The 23,729-nt window shown below is 37.0% G+C and overlaps 1 protein-coding gene across 2 annotated transcripts in view; it reads left to right on the plus strand.

The window, feature by feature from the left end:
• MTA3 (metastasis associated 1 family member 3) overlaps positions 1 to 23,729 on the plus strand; it is a 136,117-nt gene that overhangs the window by 17,270 nt on the left and 95,118 nt on the right. For both annotated transcript variants that reach the window (XM_075089023.1, XM_075089022.1), the window contains exons 4-6: positions 6,051 to 6,177; positions 17,964 to 18,027; positions 19,152 to 19,269. In XM_075089023.1, the coding sequence (XP_074945124.1) occupies positions 6,051 to 6,177; positions 17,964 to 18,027; positions 19,152 to 19,269 (309 nt within the window). The remainder of the gene's footprint in view (positions 1 to 6,050; positions 6,178 to 17,963; positions 18,028 to 19,151; positions 19,270 to 23,729) is intronic.

A 23,729-nucleotide genomic window follows, 5' to 3' on the forward strand; every position in this document is an offset into this window, starting at 1 on the left:
CAGTAACAGCAAATATAAAATGGATGTTATATATTCTAACAGCCATCTGAACACTGTACTAACAGATATGGTGTAAGTAAAGCTAATTAATTCAGCTTTGGTAAACACTCTCAGTCGAATTGACAGTATAACTATGCATAGTCTTAGCTCACAAAGTTGATTAAACTGCTTTACTACAGCACTAGGGGGTGAGGTATCACAACTAAGTTAGTACAACACAACACGTGGCAAGAAGCCTCACACAGATGAACAAATTGGCCGACTGCTCACCTAAGAGAGCTCTTCATTCACAGTCTGAATAGACTTGTTCAGATGGTTAGACTTCATGTTTATCTTTTGTACTCATTTTGGCAGTAAATAGATTTACTCCCTCTCCCCCAAAATCCATATTTATAATTCTTACTGTCGTAGCATCTAACTGCCAAATGTGCATTTGATGTTTTTGCCGCAACCAGCTAAGCTTAAGAGACGCGCAGCCGTCTTTCCTTTGATGTGTGTGGCAAGCTTGCTGCTGTTAAGCATTGTCAGCTTTTTATCTGTAGGTTTTAAAATATGTTGGTGATACCTATGCTGTATATAGTTTTGGGGCGGAGTATAGAAGAAAAGGTATACAGGAAAGGAAAAAAGTTTATAAACTGTTGTGAATGTAGGGCTTAGTGGCATTCTTTGAACTGAAATTTTTAAAGGTATTCTAACAAACTTAATGAAACTGCTGTAACGCCAAAAATTGTGGTAGTGATTTAAATCTCTCCATCGAAGCTTGGATGAGCCGGATGCAGCTAAGCTGAGATACAATTTCAAAATTGGAAGCAATTAAGTTTAAGAGGTAGGAAGTTAATGTATCTCAGTTTTTGGTTACAGCGCTGATTTAATTCAGCGTCAGTCAGTGCTGCTGTTGAGAGGAGTGGTCTTGTTTTTTTCCCCATCACGTCTTCCCAATTTAAATGTCTTATTCCTATTTTTTTCTTTTGTGCCAGCACTAGCATTTTTAGTAGGCGCCCCAGGCCAAGGAATTGGAATCAATCTGGATTAAGGGACGACTAGGTGATTAAAAAACTCATTCCATTGTCTGAGCCAGAGGGTGGTGGTTGTTAAGGGTTCACACTCTGTGTGGCATCCCACAGGGATCTCTAGGGGACCTGTCTTTATCAGTGACTGGAGCAGGTAGTGTGGTGCACTCTCATCATGTTTGCAGGTGACACTGTACTTGGGGGAATGACCAGGTGATATGCTTGAGGGAAGGGCTGGTAGTCAGGGACTTCTAGAAACGGGAGGAATGGTCTGTTGAGAACCTGAAGATATTCATCAGGGACAAAAGCCAAGTGTTGCACCTGGGAAGGAAGAGCCCCTGGCAGGGGTACAGGCTGAAGACAGAGGGGGTCAGGGAGCAGCTCTGCAGGAATGGCCCTGGGGGTGCTGGCAGACAGCAACTTGCTGGCGGTGAAGTTGGCCAACTGCATCCTGGACTGCGTCACCAGGCGCATAGCCAGCAGATCGAGGCAAGTGATCATCCCCGCTGATTATTCAGCACTTGTTGCATCACATCTACATACTGCATCCAGTTTTTAAGTCCCTGATACAGGAAATTTGCTGATAAATTGGAGCAAGTTCAGCAGAGGCCACCATAATGGGCACTTGCCCTGCTAGGAGAGGCTGCAGGAATTGAGCCTGTTCAGTTTGGAGGACAGGTGCACTCCTGGAGCCTATGGGGAGGTTACAGAGGAGTTGAACTCTTCGCAGTGACTAAACTGAAACAGGATTGATTCAGATTAGATATAAGGAAAAGCTTTTTCACCATGATTGGGTTGCTTGAGAGGTTATGTGGTCCCTGTCCTTGGAGGTTTTCAAGACCCAACTGAATAAAATGCTGAGTAGCCTGGGCTGACCTCACAGCTGAGCCTACTTTGAGAAGGAGTTTGTACTAGAGACCTCCTGAGGCCCCTCCCAGCCTGAATTACTCTGTGTTTCATGGTGCTGTGATCCAGCCAACCTCTTGCTGAAAAGAACACTGTTGGTGGTTTGGTGGCAATAGAGGGAGAACTTTCTTCTTCCTTTTAAAACTGAAGATTTACTACTCCTCCCTGAAGATAGCTTTCAATGTGTAAACTAATCTCTTTCTGCGCAGAGGATGCGGGGAGCACATGGTGGATTATTTTGACTTTGTTGAAGAATTACGTATGTTAAGGAAGTTCCTATGCTAGAGGAATTTAACTGATTTGCTAGCTGATGGTTAACTCTAGAGTGGTTTGAGTTGCATTTAAATGTTTAAGTGTCTTTCAGGGGTTTTTTTAGTTATTTTAAAACCATTTTATATTAAATGGGTGTATTGTGTTTCTAGAGACTTGCCCTCAGTTTAGTTCGATTTTAGTTGTAAAAACAAGCAGTTCTTCCTAGTAGCAAGCTTGAGTCATCACATTGCTTAACTATAAACAAAGACATTGTATACAAACTTTAAGGTGGCATGGGCAGTTGTCTCTTGTCATGTTCACTAACACCACCATTTTCTAACACAAATTAAATGGAAGAGGGAAAGAGTTCATCGCGTTTTTTAAAAGTGGTGGTGCGTATGTGAAATGAGTGACGATTACAGTTTCTTCCTGGTATCCATTGCTTGATTCAGTTAAGTCGTCTTTACATCAGATGGAAAAAGGGAAAAGGTAAGTCTGCAGCAATGCCACTGAAAGTATGACGAGATCACTCTGGTTTTCAGAATCAAAGTAAGTATTTACAGTTGCTGATTAGAAAGCCCATGTGTAATAAATAGCCCCTAAAGATTTAAGAGCTCACTGGAGATGCCTGCTTTTGCTCTCTGGGATTTGTCCTTTAAATAATGAAATATATCTTGTAAACAAGGAAAAGTACCACAAAAAACATTATCTTAAACTTCACCCAAGGCCTTAAAGAGCGTTTTGTTATTTTCAAAAACTGGTTGTATTAATCTTTATAGTCATACCTAGGACTTACAAAATATTTTTAAGCTAAACAATTTTAAAGTGAATTTTGTTTTCGCTCTAATCTTAGAAAAATGAGGCCTGTATATGTCATCACCATGTCCTCCGTTAAAATACTTGTTCACTCTGAGCCATTACTTTTTTAATCTTCCTGAGTGCTGAAAATGTGTTTAGCTTAGTGCTACTTTGTGATTTCCTACAGGTGCCTTCCATTTCACTCCTCTTGACAGGAATAATCTCTCCTGGGATGGCAAATTAAATTTCACAAATGCTGCAAATCTGAGTCAAAAAGGTGAAGAGATCTCTAAAACTACTGGAAGTTCTTCACCACTTTTCTTCTAATAGGTGTTAAGGCCTGATCTGTGCAAAAACCTGGTTTGAAAGCAGCTATCTAAAGGTTTGTTCAGGTGCAGAATTCTTTGTATTGCCATCCAGCAAATTGATTTTGTGTTTGCCATCAAGCAAATTTAGTGTTCTCGCTTCTTTATGCTATCCAGTGTTTCCTTCCCTGGTACAGGTTTGTGTTACTTCTGGGGCAAACTATTACTTGTTTTACTGAATGGTAATCCTACTGTTAGTGTTGGTGTTATAACACTGATCAAGAAAATTGTAAAAATATCCTGGTGGTAAAGTATATTGTGTTAAGAGTGGAACTGTTCTGGTCTTGGATTGCTCTAGTTACTGAGCCTGTCAGAGTAAAACATACATGTTTTATTTCTAAAAACAAAACAAAAAGTTACATTTTCATGTTTAGGTTTGGAGTGTTTTAAGAGATGTACGTAAGGGACATTAAATTCCAGCTTCAGGCTCTTGGATCAATACTTTCTTGATGTATGTAAGATACATGATTAAAGTCTTGGGGTTTTTAAAAATTATTTTTAAATTTAAATCTGACTGTGAGGGAGCTATTAAGATACTTGAGCATAGGTGTCTAAAGCCATTTTAAACTCTCTGGAATATCATCTCTAGCTCCCTGCAGCCACTTTAAAATGGCACGCATTCTCCTGTGTCTTGTGCCATATCTGCAGTCAGGTGTTTTGGACATGTCAGTCTAAAATGCCACAGACACCTGTGTTTGGATGCCTAAATTGCTTTCTAATGGACTGCTTTTTGTCAGCTGTTTTCCGGTGGTTATGACACAAGATTACCTTGCTTTGAGTTTTTTCAGGAAGCAGAGAGGAAATAAATAGCCAACTGAGAACTTTGGACCTGTGGAATACTACAAGCATTACATTTATTTAAAAAAAAAAAAACAAAACCAATAAAGCAACCACTGGCACGTCTAGGTATTTTAAGAAAAAATATTAATGCTTGAACTTTGAAATACAAATGTAACTTACAATGGTTGCTTACTGTAAGGAACAGTTGTAGCTATTAATTGCTTGAAACATAACCCTTTTGACATAAATTTCTATTTTTTTAAAATACTTGCTTGATTAAAAAAAAAATGTTTTGCCTTTGCACGGATTTTTTAAGCTTTATTTTTTGTTAGTATTATAGATGCCAGAATAATTCTGAACTGAGTTGTGGTCTGACTTTAACCTATACATGTGTCAGGTGAGGCTGGGGCGGGGTGTCTGGTTTTTATTTTTGTTTTTTTTTTTTTTTTACTCTAACTCCCAACAAAACAAGCCAAAACAAGGAAGGCAACTCAGAGAGTGTACAGCAAGATAGGCTTAAAGTGTATGGAATTGGGTTTTAAGAGTTGGTTATATCAGAGTGTATTGTTATTTCACTTGTGTGGAAAGAACTATTAGAAGTGGAACGAGTTACACACAGGCATGATTAAAAAAAATATGAAAGCATAGAATTGCATTTGGAGAGAACTGTGGTTGCCACGAGGATACAGGGGAGGCTTCATTTTGAGATAGTGCCTGTAAGTTGTTTGCAAAAATGGTTATTGTTGGAAGAGCCAGATGAGGTGATCTGTTGTAGGTAGTTAAGTGAAATACTATCTAATGCTGAGGTTTTGTTTTTTAATTTCTGAGACTTTTTATAAAGTACACTTGGGTTTTGCAGCTAGTGGATGATTTAGCAGGTAGAAAATTGCCAAATCTTAGAGAAGTTATTAAAGTATCTGTAGTTTTGCATACAGTATTCACGGAGACATTTTATCCTTTCTGGGAAGCTAGAGCAAGTATAGATTCAAATTCCACACATCCCAGGAATCCACTAGGAAGGCAGATTTCAGCCATGAAGATCCCAGGGTAGCCATTTTGTAGAGCCTGTCATCTTATGACAATCTAGCAACCACTGTGAACATTGCTCTTTAGCTCTGTACGTGATGCTTCCTGGTATCTGCTTTTATTTCTTCCTTTATGTTCCCAGTTTACAGTTGGTTTAAGTCTTCAAAAGGGAATGATTTCCTTGGTTTTATCGTACATGAGGTAGTACTAGAGAATTTCAGAATAGAGTAATCATAAAAGGTAGTTTTCAACTGAAAACATCCTTCAAAAAGAACTACATAATTTCTGATTTGCTGTTATAGGTGCTATCTTCTAGGTCAAATAGTGCCGTTTTGCTTAAAATAGAAATAATTTAAAATCTCATTTAAATATGAAAATAATCTGTATTTGTTGTATCTAATATGGTTAACATAATGGAAGGCAGTAGGCTTTTTCAGTTTTTTTAGACTGCAATTTGGCAGTTTTAGACTGCAATTGTGTTTTAGTGAATTTCTGTTCATAGAAAATATGCTTTTCCCCAGGACTTCTGTAAAGTTTTAGTAATACCAATATCAGCAACAGAAAATCTAAACCAGAACTGGTCAGCAAGCAAGAGGCACCCCCCAGAGAAGAAACAGATGAAAGAAGATGAAAAAGGAAGGAGTAATATTGTCAGGATGTTCTTACAGCTGTGTGAAAGACATCAACGGGTAGTACAGTAGGAGAGGAGCATAATTTTTTAGAGAGTTTAAGTAGAAGGTATAGAACTCAAAATACTTAATAATCTGTCAAGTTACATAAACTGTAGTCTTGGTAATCTTTTCTTTGAAATACTAAGGGAGGTTGCTAAGGGGTGGGGGGGATGTCAAGTGAAATGGCTGCAATGGTGTTATGCAATATAGTTAATTTCGACCTACGCTCTGCTTCTCTGCAGAAGAAGTTGAAGAAGAGTCTGAAACTACAATTGAGGTTGACTTGACTGATAAACAGAAACACCAGTTGAAGCACAGAGAGCTCTTCCTTTCTCGCCAGTATGAGTCCCTTCCGGCAACGCATATCAGGTAGGAAAAAGTAAATATCATTTATCTGTGTATTCTCTTGAGGTGGATTGCCTGCCAGTAGCCCACCTGCTTTGAACACTTCAGCCTTTATCTGCAAAAGGATGTGATTGATCACAGCTGAGTGGTGCCAGGTTGTCTCATGAACTGCTTTGGAACCGCCTTTGGTTTCTCCTTCTGTTACTTGATGTCTGAGCCTTGGAAGGGACGAGAGTCTCAGAGCTCTGGCTTACTAATTAGAGCATCAGTTGAATACGTGGTATAAAGTCACTCTGTTTCTGTGTTAGAAGAGTTGTTTTATTAATTATTCTTCTGCTGGCCAGAGGAACTTCGTTTTGTCTGCCCAGGGATACAACAGATGGGTTTGGGAAGGAGACAGTGACTCAGTGGTCAGATCTGGAATTCAGGGCTGCATGCATTTGAAAATAAAATTACCCCAACTTACTTCAGTAAATGTGATGAAGAAGTCACGATTGAGTTTGGCTAAAGGTTGCAAAAGCATTTCAAGTATTGTTTTAAATTGCTCTAATGCTAATACAGGAGGAAGCTTGCTAAAGCTCAAAAAGGGTTTGTTGATTTCTTTCTGTAAATGATGTACATGCTTCTGTCATCTCCTATTTAGCAGTCAAGAAAATTCTTTTTGGGTGGTGGTGGGAATGACGTACCTAGAAATAGAAAAGAAAGAGCACAGTGACAGTGGGGAGTGTAGTAAGCGGAAATCAAGGGCACTTGCACTGCATTGTGAAGGAATTCTCATTTTCTCATTACATCCAGCTCCGCTCAGCCGTTTTGGACCATAAATGACTAGAAGCTACCAAAAAGTATACATGCTCCAATAGGAGAAACACTTAGTATATGAATATGTATTTTCTCTCTCATTGGCAGACATGTGGCTTATCTTTCTCACTGCCAACATAAAAAATAGAAGTTGAAAATTTTTTTATTAATTTCCTGTACTTGATTCAGCTACTTCTCTGACTTTGAGAAAGTCACTTAACTGGCAAATCTCTGCTTCTCCAACTATAGCATAGAGATAATAATCCTGCACAGTTTCTTCTACTTACTTTGACATTTAGATATCGAAATAAGGTATTCTCTGTGTAGAGAGAAAGTTACAGAGAAGTATTGTAGAACTTGTCTCACTTCAGAGCTCGGGGAGCAAATACAGTAGAGGTTCTCCAGTACACGCTTCACAAAGAATCCAGAAAAACATGTGAATTCATAGTACATGCAGCACTGCACAGCAGGCAAATGCAGAGTGATGACTTGCATCTACTTTTCAGAAGAGGTGAATGTTGTAGGGCTATGCTGTCACATGTTACTAAGGCCTTTACCAGATGAATTCTGGAACAAGCTTTATGTAGTCTAATGATGTTTTAACAATCTTAACTCTCTTTTAAAAAGAAACAAGAAGGAAAATACACTGCAAAATATTCCTTGTTCAGCTTTTTAACTTAATGTTCAGATTCTGTGATTCTCAGTAGTTTTCATAACTTTTATTAATTAGCTTGTCCTGTAAAAGAGGATAGAAATGTTTTGAAGGTGGTACTCCTCCAACTTTCTCCCATGAGTACTCCAGGATATCCAAGGATGGAGATTCCACAGCCTCTCTGGGTGTCTGTTTCAGTGTTTGACCACTGTCACTGTGAAATTTTTTTCCCCATAATCTAATTGGGATTTCCCTTGTTGAAGTTTACTGTCCACTGCCTCTTGTCCTATCACTTACCTTTTCATTAAGTAACTGAAGACAGCAGTAGGATATCTCCCTTCAGTTGTCACACCTTAAGTGTGAACAAATCCAGTTCAGAATCATCTGACTTGCTGAAAGTGTATTCAGTTAACTTGTTAAGGTTGTTAATAAAGATGTTAAACTGTTGGCCCCAGTATCTGCACTTGGGGCCCAGTAACCAGCTGTCAGCTGGACTTTGTACCACTCGCTACAACCTTTTCAGCCTGGTGGTCCAGCTAGTTTTTTTCCAACCTTATTGTCTACTTACCTAGTCCATATGTTACCAATCTGGTTAAAGGACAGTATGGGACACACTGCAGGCCTAGCTAAAGTCGGGTACATGACATTTCCCTGCTGTCACTGGTCTACCAAGCCAGCCATATCCATATAGAAAGCTAGCCATATAGAAATAGTGCAACAGAAGTCTGAGTAGCTCCATTCTGTGGGCTTTTGTGCTTACCACCTGCAGTTCCCTAGATAGGAACAATTGGATTTACAGGGGAAAGTAAATGGCACAATGGAATTCACACTTACAAATACAGTAATGTCTCATTTATACAATTGGTGCCACTACTTTATAGTTGAGAAGCCTTGCAGTTGTTTTAGTAGGTTATATTTCTTTGATGTGTGAGTCTAATTCTGAAGATCTTTGCTCTGTAATATTGAGTTTTGAGTAATTCTGATAAAATTTGTTTGCTTTTGAATTACTGAAATATCTTCATTCCTTAATCTCATAGTTTTATATTTTGCTATATACATTATATGTAACCCTCTTGAGATATAATCTGTTTTGTATAAATATTGGCATTTTTTAGACTTGGTCTTGTTTCCCCCTTTACATTAGGTGTCACTGTACCATTTTAGTTGCTTTAGGAAGCACCAAAAAAAAGGCCAGAATTAGAAAAGAGTTGGAAACAGGTAGTGTAGTAGTAATTAAACATGGCAATGCTGCCTTGTGGACGCAGTGTTCCTGCACCATTCTGGAGTGATGGCATGTGGTACACTACAAGCTGATGTACTAGTTTGGGTCTCAAAACCAAGGCTTGTTACCTTAGTGCCCGCTTGTCAAGTTACAAGCAAAACTATTCTCTCCCCTATCCACTCAAATGTGTAAGGTTGGTAGCACCACTCCAGTGAATTATCTCCTTACTTCTTAATCCCTGTGTGTTATAGATACAGTTTTGCCAGGCACCGTAATCCCCAGATGTCCTTGTAACAGTTATCCTGCCAGCCAGACTCACTGAATGCTCTTTCATGAATGTTACACAGTAAATGCACCCAGAATTCATGCAGATGGCTCCTGTAAGCAACGCCAGTCCCAGAGGGGGGCTGAGTTGAACCGAAGTGCTGTGTACTTTAACTTGGGTTTTCAGAGACTTGAGCATTACGAAATACAGCATTTTGGAAAGCAATGAGAAGGCACAGGGGAAATAATGTTGAAAGCTGTCATAAAGGTGAAAATGTTTGCCCGTGTTGTAAAATTCACTGTAAAACTTAGAATGTGGTGAAATGGGTCCCTCGTATAAAAATCTGCAAATGGTTATCTTGTTAGAGAGATGCACTGGGTCATCTGACTTGGGCTTTAAAGAGGGTCTCAAGAGTTAATCGGTAGTAAACACATTTAGATTGCTGTAGAAGGTTGCATTAACTTCTAAGATAATTTGTAATTGCTTTTAAATTTAATACTTCATAAGAATTGTGTAGAAGAATTTATTTATCCATCAGGGTTTGTCTTGCCATTTCATTATCTTCGCTTAGTTCTTGTTTGCAAATAACTGTGTGTGAGTCTTGGGGTTGTTTATTGTTGTTATTGTTGTTTTAAGTGTTTGGAAAGCATATATAAGGCAAGCATTCTCAGGTGTTGTAATAAAATCAGGTGTGAGTCTTTGGGGCTGCTCTATACTGCAATAACACGTCCTTTAAAAAAAAAGAAATATGAACATATTGATGCAAAAAAAGGGGCTTTTATACAGAGTATTTGAAGCTTTTCTCTATTCTCAAGCTGTTTGGACTTTAGTCAAAGAGTGGTGACCATTTGTGAATGGGAAAGATTTCAAACCTATATAATATGTTCCCTTGCTATCATCTTGGTGATTTAGTTGGTTGATAGAGTTCTGTGGGTTTCTGTTAGGGTTAAAGAATAAAGTACTGCTTTGTCAAATTTTTTTCTTAGTTACAGCAGGGTGATAAATATTTGAGTAAATAAAAATGAAACTTGTTAAACTACTTCTGTTCAACAATCTTTCTAGTCAGTTGGAGTTTGAATACAAGTTTTTAACAGTTCTTCCCTGGAACCAAAGAAGAGTGGTTACAGGATTGTCGTGACCTCTTTAGTTGCTCTTTTTCCTGTTTCGGGCCACACAGTTTTGTGCAGCAACTGTTGTCATGAACCCAACCCTTTGTGCTAGAATTAAATTGTATATTTCAGTGAGACATCCATGCTTGGCTGAAAAACTTTCCAAGTGATGGATAGTTTACCATATGCTTTGTAGTTTTATTGGTGCTACCTATATGTATATGTACCACTAGTGTTTTTATAAGTGCAGGGATTCTGGTCACATAGGTTTTTGTTTGGTGGAGGGTTTTTTTGTTGTTGTTGGTTTTTTATTTATTTTTTTTCTCCTTCCGGAGACTGTTTTCATTGACACAGTTTTTATGGTGTTTTCTTGGATACAATTTCAAGATGCTGAAATTCTTGCTGAGCTTGATTTCTGGACTCAACATGGCTGTGTATGATATCTGTGCATTATGTGCATGTTTGTCATTATGGAGATTATTCAAATAACTAATAAATCTGCAACCTGATCTTTAATGGGGAGTATTTATTTAATTTGTCATTGGATGAACTAAGTGTTTCTTATATTTCCTAGTGGATTATATTTGTTGCTTGGCATAAGCAGCAAATTCAAGCTTTCTATATACCTATGACCTTAATTCAGAAAACCTTTCTGATCTCAGATTCTGAAAGCTGCAGATCTTTCTTAACCCTTCCCAAACATACCCTTTATTAAAAAACAAAACCCAAAAAACAACAAAACAAACAAACAAAACCATGGAAAAAAAACCCCAAACCTAAAACTGGCTCATTTAAATGTACATAATCAGTTTGCTGTGCATTCTGGTTTTAATTTTATTTGATAAAGAGTGTGTTAATCAGGTAATACCAAGTTTATTAGTCTATCTTATGTCCATAGATACATAATCTTGTACTATTTGAGAGGTTGTTGTCCTTTTCCTGGTGACACAGATCCCAGTAGTATTCACCTGTCAAATGTTTTTTGTTTGGTTGGGGTTTTTTTTTCTCATGTTTGAATTGGCTCTGTAAATGAGCAGAGTTAAGATCAGGCCAATTAAGAATGAATCAATACAGTGTAGATCTTTCGTCTGTCAGTTCCAGTTATTGATTGAATATTTTAAAAGTCAAGCTCTAGTTAGGGGTCTGTTGCAGATTTAAATCACTATGATGATGCTTTTATTTCCTTGTTTATAGTGTTGTGCCATAGCTTCCTCTTCAGCTGTGTCTTTGCAATCTGGAGAACTTGAAATTTGCTCTAAAGACTTTGGTACGTGTCTGAGCATCATTCTGTGCCCCTTAAACTGCACTTAAAAGTAAACTACATGAGTAACTCTTAGTATTGACCTCCCATAACTGGAGAATCAATTTCATATAATTAGCAGAAGCTCTTTGGGCTCCACAATTCCTAGTCTGTGGTTTAGTGATCATCACTGCAATTTAGACTGTTTGTAAGGGATCAAGACTTGGCTCAAAGTGGTTGTTTGATTGGAAATCTGCAAAACAGTTTCCCAGTTAAGAGTTCAGGAAAAACCTTTTTTATTTAAGGTAGCTCCCTCCTCTACTCAGTATCTGTACCTTTTTTTCCCCCCTCCTTTCTCTTTATACTGAGTATAGGAAAGGTTACTCCCGAGTTCTATTCCTGCACAAAACCTTTCCCCTCTTCATTATGCACCTTCTTAGTTTTAATCTCTGGTTGTCATTGAAGTAACAGCATATGTTAAAATCAAATCAGGTTTTCCTCATAAGCATAGTATTTCCTAATATTCTCTCCTGTTGTTTTATTGTTGGACTGTCTAGCTAGTGACTTGCACTTCTGTGTTCCAAATCTCTGCTGAGACCAACATTTCTTGATTAAGATAATCAAGAGATAATTGGTATATCTGTACAGAATTGTCCAATACAATTCTGTCATATTCAGGAGGGCAATTAATAATTTAACAGCAGAATTTCAGAGTCCATGGGGTCATGCCTGCCTGTATTACTTTCTTTCTTCAGCTTGTGTCTGAATGACCAATGCATATCAAGTTTCATTGACTTGGTGGGAACCCAGAGCAGTGAGTTCTGAGAGTTCTTACACTGCATCATTCTCACCCAGACTGCATCTAAGTTAAAATAGGAAACTTACATGGCATGGTACCATACCCATGAGGTTGCCTTTTCCACTCTTATGGTTTGTCCTGGTTAACAGGCGCTAACTGTTCTGTTTCTTTTATAATTTCTTACTTTAATTTTTGTTTGCATACCTCCTGTCCCAATAAATCCTTATTAAAGTTTGTATCTTGTAGGATTACTCATATGGTGAAAATATGAAAAATAGCCTGCAAGAATAGCAGAACAGGAGTTGTAGAGCTTTCCAGTGGTTTAAAAGTACGGGGGGCTGTGCCAAAACAAACAAGGACTTCAGAAGATGAAAACAGTTGCTGTTGATTTCGATTCATTTTAGTAGTTTTGAAAGATGAGTGTCTGCATCAGTTTTATAAATTTTGGTAAATATTTGAAACTATGTTTTTGATTACTTTAAGAAAAAACTTAGTAAAGGACAATTATCAGACAGTGTGAACAAGAAGTCTGACTCCCCTCTCCCTCCCTACTTCCCCCCCACCCCCCCATGCATTAAGTAAGTGTATCTTCCGGAAAATTTGTTGTTTTACTCTAGGTGGTTTAACCAGGCGACACTGAAATCTTCTCATAACATTGTCTTGTATAATAGCCTTGGTACCACTTTTTTCATACAGCTTAAGTTCCTGAGCTGTTTATCATCGTCTGTGTCTTCATTGGAACAGCTTAGTAGGGGAAGTCTTGTTGTACTTCTCTGTTCTAAATATCGATTGTTGTCATGATCTTGTCTGAGTTATGTTCCCACATGTTTTTCATTCCTCCATTGGGTCTCACTCAAACATAGTATGCTTTTGTCTTCAGTTTTCAAGGCCTGTTAAGTCTTATCTCTGCTTACTCCCTTTGAAATCTCTCGTTCTGGATGCACATACTAACTGACATCTCATGTAGAGTGTTTAATTTTCTTTAGCTCTTTATTGAATTGTCCAAGAGAGTCTTATCTATGAATGTCTGACAAAGCTGCCATTTATTTTCCAGTTCTTTCTTTTTATTTTCCTTTTCTTTGTTCCTGGCAGGCAGCTAAACGCCTCACAGCTGCTTGCCCATCCCCCCACCCTGGTGGGATGGTGGAGAGAATTGGAAGGGCAAAAGCAAGAAAACACATGGGTTGAGACAAGAACCGTTTAATAATTAAAGTATAGTAATAGTTATGATGATGATGTAAGGGGGGGTGTGTGTGTGCAAAACCCAGGTAAAAAAAACCCCAAGTGATGCAATTGCTCACTACCTGCCGAACAACACCCAGCCCATCTCCGAGCAGCAGTCACTGCCCCTGGCCAGCTCCCCACAGTTCACGTACTGAACATGGCATGATATGGTGTGCGATATCCCCTTATATCCCCTTGGCCAGTTGGGGGTCAGCTCTCCTGGCTGTGCCCCCTCCCCTCCCGGCTTCTTGTGTACCCGGCAGAGCATGGGGAGCTGAAAAAGTCCTTGACTAGCATAAGCACTACTTAGCAACAACTAAACCATCAGTGTGTTAGCAATATTATTCTCATACTAAATCTAGAACATGGCACTATACCAGCTACTAGGGGGAAAATGAACTATCCCAGCCAAAGCCAGGACAATAGTTAACAAAATAACCAAACAAAAAGCCAATGCAAATGAAAACATAGCTCCCTGAAATGGCGGGGGGGGGAAGGAGAGGAGGAAATTCCTTATGTTCACTGCACTGAGACTTTTACCTGTCATGATGACTAGTATTTCTTGCCATTTTTTTAGAATCCTCATTAGCGGCTCTGTGTGTTGCTGTTTCAGTTATAGATGATTAACATTTTTGTTTTGGGACTATGTGGTCCTAGCTTTCTGCTAAGGCTGAAGAAGAAAACTTTTTCTACAAAATCATTAAGGCATTTTTTCCAAAGTAGTATTTCAGAGTATTTTTGTAGAAAGTGTTTGAGTCTCATTTCTATATTGTATCAGAAGGGCTTCACTGAAGTATGGAAGCCGCCTGTAGGTGTGGAGAAGTAGGTTGTTAGGCATCCCTTAGCTGATGGGTATAAACGATCAGGAGTTGTCGTCCTACTGGCGGAGTCGCCTGAAAGATATAAAAAAAATTAAATGCAGACAAGAGCTTCTGATGAATGGGACTGAAGGAAGGTGTAACGTGAAAACAGCTTTCACATGGTTAATGCTTTAAAGAAAGGAAAAAGGAGTTGCAGCTTTGGTTCCTAAGACAGGGGAAGCAAATGAATCCTGAGTGGTTTATATGATAGAGGCTAGTAATATCCTGAGTGTATATGCATAGGCATGCTTTGTCTTCTTATACTGCAAGATCTCTAAATTACTTTATTGCTGACTGATTTAATATTATAACAAGTTTTGTTGGTATTCTTACCAGAGCAATGGAGAAACTTTTTATTTGTGACCAGTTTAAATACAAAGTATACCTAAGAGCAGAAAGGATTCTGAATTGGCAGTTTTGTCTCATCAGAACTAAATTGTAAGTGAAGACATAAATGCTAACTTATTTTTTTGTTTGTGGTTATTTGTACACTGCTGAGGTATCTGAAACTTTCCCTCAACATTCATAGAAGATAAATTTTGCCTAATTCTGTAGGTAGTAAATAATTTTACTGAATATTTTTAATTTGAGAAAACGGTCAAAGTCAGACAGGGAATCTTAACATCACTGAGCCCTTCTGATGCTATTTACTAGAAATTCACCCTGTTGATGCCAGTTAAGTTCAGAATGCTGCATGGTGGAGGAATATATCTTAAATTGGAGTCAGGTAAGAGGAAGGTTTCATACCTGAATAACTATTAGACAACTTTTTTTTTTAATTTCATGAAAGCTGGTTAATTCTTTGTAATTTTTACCTTGGTTTGGTTAGTTTTTTGTGACGCATTTCGGGCAGGAGACTCTACCAGTAGGACAGTGAAACTATGACATTATACTCTACCAGCCTAAATAAAAACTTCAAGAAATCCCAGTATCTTTGTAAAGAGTATAATTTTATTTTGGTGTGTAACTGATCTTACAATCACATAAATGCTGTGCGTACTCACTTCTGCTTTACTTGTCTCTGTAGGTAGCTAGCTCCCTTTTTTGCCTCTGTCTAGGTTAGAATAGTCAGATTTTATCCTGTTATTGATGCTTTATTTGATATAGCTCCATCTGCCCCAATTATCTGAAATTGCTTAAAAACATTAGTGAACGCAGTTCCAGAACGCTGTGAGGAGGAGAATATTATACTTAAACCTGGGGAAGCTCTGGGTTTATAGATGCTTGCCTTAAGGAAAGAACTCGGTGTCTTGTCATAATGTGGTTTAAACCACATTAACTTTCTCTCCAGGGCATTTTGATTATTAGTGTTGGAAGAAAGAGTGAAGAGTGTAGTGGTGGTTGGAGACTATTTAGGGACATATCACTGCAAATCTGTATTCAGTTAAGTTATTTCCTAGGCATCCATGATTGAGAGATGCCAGAGACATCTCTCTGGTTCAACCTACTAGACCATTTACAGTAGGCTGATAGGATTTTCCTCTGATGGAAAAGAAAAGAGGAGATATATAAACGGTAGGCTTTTATGTGTTTGGTAAAGATTTTAAATGATTTGTAATAAGTATTTCAGGTTTCTAGATTATAGAAACTGGTAACTGGTAATACAGATAATTTTTTCTAATTTTGACCTTATGTAATTTAACTGTTTTCAAATGCTTCTTTTTTTTTTTTCCATTTTAGTATGGTATCTACTACTGCATGTATAGTATTGTCTTTTTTGAGATTCTAGTCCATGCATGTGAGATGTCATATATACATGTAAAATGTGTGACTTCAGCCATTAGATGGTTAAAATGTTGTACAAAGGAATGTAATGCCAAATGGACATTCGCTCACTTAGAAGCCAAAAGATTAATCTTATCTCTTAATGAAATAAAATAAAATTTTTTAAATTACCAACAATAAGGTATAAGGTCAGTCAATAAAATACTCTTGAAGCTGCAATGATGGTGAAGGAATGCCTGTGCAAATAATTTGGGTTAAATTAGGGTAGGTTGTAGTGGAGAGAGAGCAGCCTGGAAGAATATGGTACAGAGGCAAACTGGAAAGGTAAACTGTTTAGCCTTTAACACCTGAAAAAAAAATTAATCAAAAAAAAAGTTGACAACCTGTCTTCAGGGTACAAAATATAATTAATTTTTAGAAGTGAATGTTGTAGAATTATCAAGGCCAAAAGCTTCAAGAAATATTCAAAGACATCGTTGGGTATAGAGAAGTTTTCCTAGTTCTCTGCTGTGGGAGTCTCTTCATCTGCTGTTGTGTACGGTGCTCAGATTTTTCTCGCTTATCATTCCACCATTTCTCTTTGTTGGTAATGGTTCTCCTGACAAATACAGAGATTAAGAGAAATTCAGGAGGTTGTCTACTGCAGACTTAATGAGTGGTTTAACCCCATTTCCGGTGATGTGCAATGGTAATAAGACATTAGCCGGGCGTGCTCATTTAATAATCAGCCATTAACAATTGGCATCTATGATTATGGTTGAGCTTAGCAGTCAACATTCAATGAAATGAACGACGCTTTTTACAATAATTTATTTGGTGTTATCTTAAAATCAAGAAGGGCTCTGCACAAGAGTTATCTTTCCTATATGTGTGTGCTGGTCTGTTCCATGGGAGAAGCAGGGAGAAGGGTGTTCTGGGCAGAGGTCCTATAGCCATGTGTATAAGGCTACTGGAACCTCCTGGTAAATACCGACTAAACTGGTAGACTATAACTTAGGTGCATGAAATACAAGATGATGTATTTAAGGGGCAATAAATGTATATTATTATAAAATGGTAGTTCAGTTTAAAATAATAGCATAAAAATGCCAGTTGCTAGCAAGATGATTCAGTACACTTAACATTTTTCATCCATGTCTATATGTGTCTGAAAATACCATTTGTTCAACATAACTCTGCAGATTATTTACAGAGAAGTTGGAGGCAGAGGAATTTGAGGCCAAGGGAATGTTGGAGGGGAGAAAGGGATGAGAGGGAGATAGGAGAAAGGGGTGGTGGTAGTGGGGTCAAACTCCCATTGCGTTATCTTACATGTGTTATATGTGGGCAGATCTGTACCACTACTGAATAACGGGAAGCTTTCTACTGCCGGCTGGCACAGAAATGTGGTAGTTCGCATTTTATTGTGGCCATAGAAGAAATGAATAGAATTTCATGATTAATTACTAGAAATTATTCCATTCAAAATAGAAAAGTACTTTACTTTTACAGGTCATTGGCAAAATCTTATATTGTTTCTAGTTTGAGCTATTTGTTTTCAAATTAGGCACTGACTTACTGGAGGTGAGTCACTTGGAGGTGATGTTTCATCCAGGCCTTTATATTACTTGTATGTCTGTCTATTGTTTGCCATGGTACTTCTTGCTTCCTTATTGCTTCTCTATTTCTGAAACTCTTGCCCAGTACTGCAGATTTCTTATGTATTTGAGTGCTTGGGTCAGTACAGCCATTCATTTTGTTGCTTTGATGTTAATTTTGGTATCTTACAAGTATGGCAAAGTGCATTTATTGTATTTTTAATGTAAAAGTTTAAAGTATGTCTAGATCTTTTTCTGGCAAATAACTTTTTGATTTAATAAAAATGTGAACTTATTATTTGCAATTTGTTTGAACCTTTCTCCCTTATGTTTGTGTAGGGGAAAATGCAGTGTTGCACTCCTGAATGAGACAGAATCTGTGCTGTCATATCTGGAGAAAGAGGTAACATGTGACTTCTATTTTGGTAAATATTGGGATGGGTTTATGGATTCCTATGGCTGTATTTTTAAAATATGGGCAAACAATACCTTGAAAATCTGTTTTTGATTATAGGTTAGAAAAATTGTTGTTTGAAACACTGATTTTAAATATGTTATTGGATAAAAACTTAATTGACACTTTAATGGTTTTATTATGAATATTAAGAAAATATTGAATTTGAAGTAATTCATATGGTGTCTTAAAGAAAAGTATACAGACTTTTCTGTAGTGATACTTAAAGGGGGATTCACATGGTGATTTTTTTTTTTTCTTAGGTGGTCCTTTTTAAATTACTTTTTGTTTTCCTATAGGTCAGTGGACAGAGAAAGCAAGAGAGCTCCTGTAGAGGGCAACTTATCATAGGAGTTTAGTTTTAAGGGCTCTGAATTATTGTACGGAAAGTGTTTCCTCACCTTTTATTTCCTGTGGAAAGAACTTAAGAGTGCCTAGCCTTACCAGAGGGGAAGAAAATTCCCCAAGAATTTGAAAAATAATTGTATTGCAGTATACCTTTCAAAATGAACATATTTTCTTTGGAGTATCTTACTATAACATCAGGCAGACAGTGTGTTTTAGCTGAAATTAGCATGCTTTTACTTTCAAATTTTTATACTAGACCCACTGATAATTGGTAAAAATCTTTCTGAAAACAGGACTTGCCCTACACTTCAGGTGACTGTACCAGATATGGGAATACTACTTTTGTGTAAGTCTCTTTCAGACAGTGGCAGCATTTTATACTTTTTAAGACTAATTTATAATGCAAAGTCAGTATGGTAGAAATATTTAGGAGAGGAAACGTTAAATTCAGAAAGCAGTTAGCATTAGTTCTTTTTCAAATTCAGTGATATATTTTTGTTATTTGAATCTTTTCATTATTGCTCCGTTCTGAAACAACTCCTGGCAATGGGAGAAGCTTCAGTTAGCCATTGAAAAGTACTCACAAAACATCTGCATTATTTAAACTAAGGATTAAGGTACCAAACCTGTGCTCTGTAAAAGTGTGCGAGGAGGGTTACTTTAACAGATTTACAAACCTAATTTTAAAAATCGTTATGCTGTTGCAAATGTGTCTTCTTTTTTAGGATACTTTTTTTTATTCATTGGTGTATGACCCATCACTGAAAACGCTTTTAGCAGACAAGGGAGAAATCAGAGTGGGGCCTAGATATCAAGCAGATGTGCCAGACATGCTTGCAGAAGGTAAATGAACTTTGAGTAAAAAAAAAAAAAAAAAAATCCTCATCTCACATTATTACTTCTTATGCTGACTTTTTGAACTAAATTAATCAGCACAGAGGCAGAGAAAGTAAAATAGTAGGTCTTAGAAAATTGATGAATACCAGTAGGTATTATGAAGAAAGAAAAAAAAGATACTTGAATAGCTGTTGAAAATACATTGTCCATTTCAAGTTTGTGTATAACACAATTCAGGCATTCAGTGTCTGTTTATTTAATTGTACGGTCCAGTTAGTTCTTTGATATAGGCCTCAGGGAACGATGATGTTAAGGACCAACCCATTTTGTAGGATAGTAACTCAATAACAAAATAAGTGAAAAATTTATTCTTTCTCTCCCTTTTAAAACAGGCTCTGCATAGATAATGTGTCTTTTTGTTATTTTAAAATATTGGTTTCCATCAAAGTGTTTGTCTGTTTTGTAGCAGGACTAAAACAGATGTTTTGAGCCTTGGCATATCTTTAAAATCACTGGTATTTTTCTTACTTAATTTTATTTATTTGCAGTCTAGCACAACTGCCTGTGCTTTAGTCTTTTGCTACATAGAACTTTATTCTTTTAAACAAAATTTCAGTACAATATTTATTTAGTGCTTGGATGTTATTTTAGAGGCATGAGCAGCTGTGTCGTATGTTTGCAATTATATTTACTTAGTAAATTTTAAAATGGGCTGATTTTGTCAGTGAAATGTCCACTCTACATTGAGTGCTAACAAGAAAAAGTTTCCTGAGACGTATCTAGACATAGATATTATTTTCAAGAATCTTGGTATTTATTCCTTAATAAGAAGGGATTATGTCACTTGCACTAAGTCAAGAAGTTCTGAATGTCCCAAATAGGTGTATTTGTATAAATGGTATGTTTTCCATTCATCGTGGGCTTTTTTCTGTTAAGACTTTTCTTTTGTACAAAACAAGTATTATTTCTGCAAAGCTTATTTAATAAACTGTATAAACCAAGAATGATTTGATTTCTGGCAAGTGGCAGATTATTTTACGATGGATGCTGTTTGGTAGCTCACCTCCATTACTATTCTGACTTTTCTTTTAATAACTAGAAATAAAATGTAGGAATTCTTTTCCAGATTTGTTTATAAGGCATACAGACTTGTTTCAGAACAAGTTTATGACTAGAATATGATACACTCTGCTATATTTGCTGTGAAATGTACCTGTCATAGGGAAACAAATAATTATGTAGATATTCATATGCTCAAGAGGAAAGCTTCCCAGAGGACCAAGAGAAAAATGACTGTCTCGCTGTGTGTATCAAGTAGCCAGGGAGTATTGATGCGCTTCCAAAGTAGCTGGTTGAATGGTTGGGTTTTCAGGATGAGCTGGGGTTGTCTGGCAGACAGGAAGTCTTTTCCTACTGCATTCAGCTACTTAAGTTGCTAAAGACAGAGCCTAATTATGGAATAGTGAATACTACATGCAAAGTAGATGTTTTTCCCATGGAAATTTTATTTATTTAATTTTTGCCTGAAATTAAATTCCATATTTATTAGAAGTTTAGTTGTTCTGGAGCTTAACTTTCTAAATCCTTGATTCAGTTAAATGAGTAGATCATCTTTCTCTTATGTCATGAAGACAGAATTTCACTGTGTGTTAATGTCTTTGTTTTTTCACTCCCCATTAATCCTCAAAATGCGGTAAGTGATGCATTCTTCTTGCTGTCTTTAGTAGGCAACAATAATAATAGTCCATCAGTCATTAAGGTTCAGAAACACCAAGATGCAGAGAAAGACCTGACGGTGTACAGAGGACTTCTTTGGCCATTTAGTTGGATTAATCTGCACTTTTGTCCAGTGGCTGGTGGAAAAAAGAATTTGGTTTTAAGAGGATAAAAATATCTGAATTATTGTAGTTTTGACTGATTGTTATCTAAATGTTTCTGTAGCCTTCTGACCTCCAAGGAAAAGGAAAAGATGATTCAGCTGTTACTGTGTCTTTATGAAAGCTGACAGCCTGAAAGTTAATCCATTCACTGTCAAGCCTTTTCATTAATGAAAACATATCTAAACAATGTCTAAAGTTGGTGGAATAAAGTAGATATGTTTGGAAAATATGGGATTCTGTGAAGATTTCTGAATCTTGAAATTAATTTTTTGGCCTGTATTTTAAAGTGCCTAATGATCTGTATGTTCAAATGATTATGCCATAATGAATGACTCTAAAACTAAAAACCTAGAATGATCACCTTAAATTAAAAGAAAGAACTTGGACAACTTTGAGTCAGTTAGGGATCACTTGAGAAAAATTAGGTTTTATGTAATCTAATAACAGTATTATGTAATGAAATAGAAAGCATTGTTACCTTTATTCACCTGTAAAATTTGCCACACCAGTTTTGATGTAAAGGGAGTATACCTTTTTAAAGTTTGTTGGTAGGCATATTTTATGTTTATAGAAAATCCCCAAGGCCTTTTTAAAAAACCCAAAAGATGTAGAAAAATCGAAGATTCACATGCCATCAGATATTTTATTTTAAAAGTTACTGGCATATAAATCCAATTCAAATGACTGAAAACATGCCAGGTCAGATTATCTTTCAGAAGAGCAGTCACAAAGTGGCTGAAAAATGAAAAAGTTCTTTGAACTGTGAAAGCCCTTCCACATCTTCTGCAAACATTGAATTATTTTGATGAAAGCACACTGATGTATTCTAGGAGATTATAAACTCAAATTGCTTGCTTTTTCTCTATACTGTGATAACTTATGTTCTGAATGGACTGCCATCGTTTTTAGTGTTTATTGGAGAACAATATACTTTTTTTTGGGGGGTGGGAATAGATATCCCCCCCCAATTGATGTTACCATTTTTCTGTCCTTGAATAAAACACTCCAAATCCTAGTGCTTAGGCCAAACTTTGGGCAATGCACCATACCTTCTTCCCCACAACCCACCCCATGGGCGGATTGGAGAACTTTAATTTTAAAGATTGTCTAAAAGGCTCATTAAAATCAAGATACATAATAAAGTATTACAGATTCAACTTTTTTCACTTGGATTTATGATTCACTATCTCATTTACACAGTTACAGTAAACAAATATAAACAAAGCTTAAATCTGGTTAAAATGGCTAAGCCTTGTTTGTCTATGCTGTTTTTGTTTGTAGTGGTTTAGCTAAATTGCACAGATTACACGTTTAATGAAGACTGTAACTTTGGAGAAAGAGCAAACTGGATTTCTTTCAGCAGTCTCTTAACACTTTTGTTATGACCATCTTCGATAGTAAAACTGTGATCAAAGTTGTTAGTTACGAATGATGTTGTGGTTGTGTGAAACCTTTCCTTCTCTCCTCAGTGCTAAGTGCTCCAGTCTTTCTAGACTCTAGTTCAAAGATTTTGACGGTCTTTTTAGTTGCTCTTATTACAGTGGAGAACAGGAGACTCTCTTCTACAGCATTGACTCAAGTTCTGGCTAGTATGGTGCAAAAGAAGGTCCTTTCTCTGCTTTTAACAACATGTTTTTCCAGTGGCCTATTTTGTGAATGTATCAGTTGCATGTTTTAAAATCTGTCCAGTGTGGCGTTACATTCTACTCCTCCTACATAGCAAGAATAAAAAGGTTTATCTTGGAGAACCAAAGCACATATTTGGACTAAGAATTTCTTGTTTCAAGCATCCCTACTCTACAGTCTGGGAGCAAGGTACCTGGTTCTCCACATGTGATAGCCAGAAGGTGCTGCCTGGTGCATCCACCTATTGTATTTGATCAACAACTTATAAAACAGTGACTAATAAGCTCCAAAAAAACCCAAGAAAACCTCAAACCAAAACCCAAACAAACACCAACAAAAAAGTATACACTTTTGCCTTGGGGAAGTCATTATCATCATTGTTACTTGGTTAAAAGGTGGACTTATTTATAAATTGTTCTGAAATTGATCAAATTGCTGTCACCTTTAACAGATTTTATTAAGTCCTGTTTTGTGTGTCGGGATATAAGTATGTGGAAGGTGAGGGAAATTGCTCCAAGGCAAATCAGTTTAGATACTTGGTAGACTTTTGTGGAATACTGATCCGTCCCTATCTCACCGCTTGATCTGTTTAAAACCAAATGTTTTTAAATCCTGGCATTTCAACCTGTATTTCTCAGCAGCAGAACAACTGACACAGTGGCAAGTTGTGTTACATGATTGGCTAGAAAGCAGAGAACAAGAGAGAGAAAAGTACCAACATATCTTTGGGGATATAGTTCATGAAGTAGTATAATGATCAAGAATGGGAGAAACTGGGGAAAAAAAGACATTTTTTTCTCCACAGGATTTCTTTTAATGCATTAAAAAATGTTTCTCTCATATGCCTGCACTATTCTTTCTGCCTCATGCATGCTATCGTAGGTCTAATTGTAGTTGTCACACAGTAAAATGTGTGACAGCTTAGCTAAACAAATACTGTCAAAGTGTTCTTATAGATAG

The sequence above is a fragment of the Phalacrocorax aristotelis genome, chromosome 3 (assembly GCF_949628215.1).
Source record: "Phalacrocorax aristotelis chromosome 3, bGulAri2.1, whole genome shotgun sequence".
Classification (NCBI taxonomy): domain Eukaryota; kingdom Metazoa; phylum Chordata; class Aves; order Suliformes; family Phalacrocoracidae; genus Phalacrocorax; species Phalacrocorax aristotelis.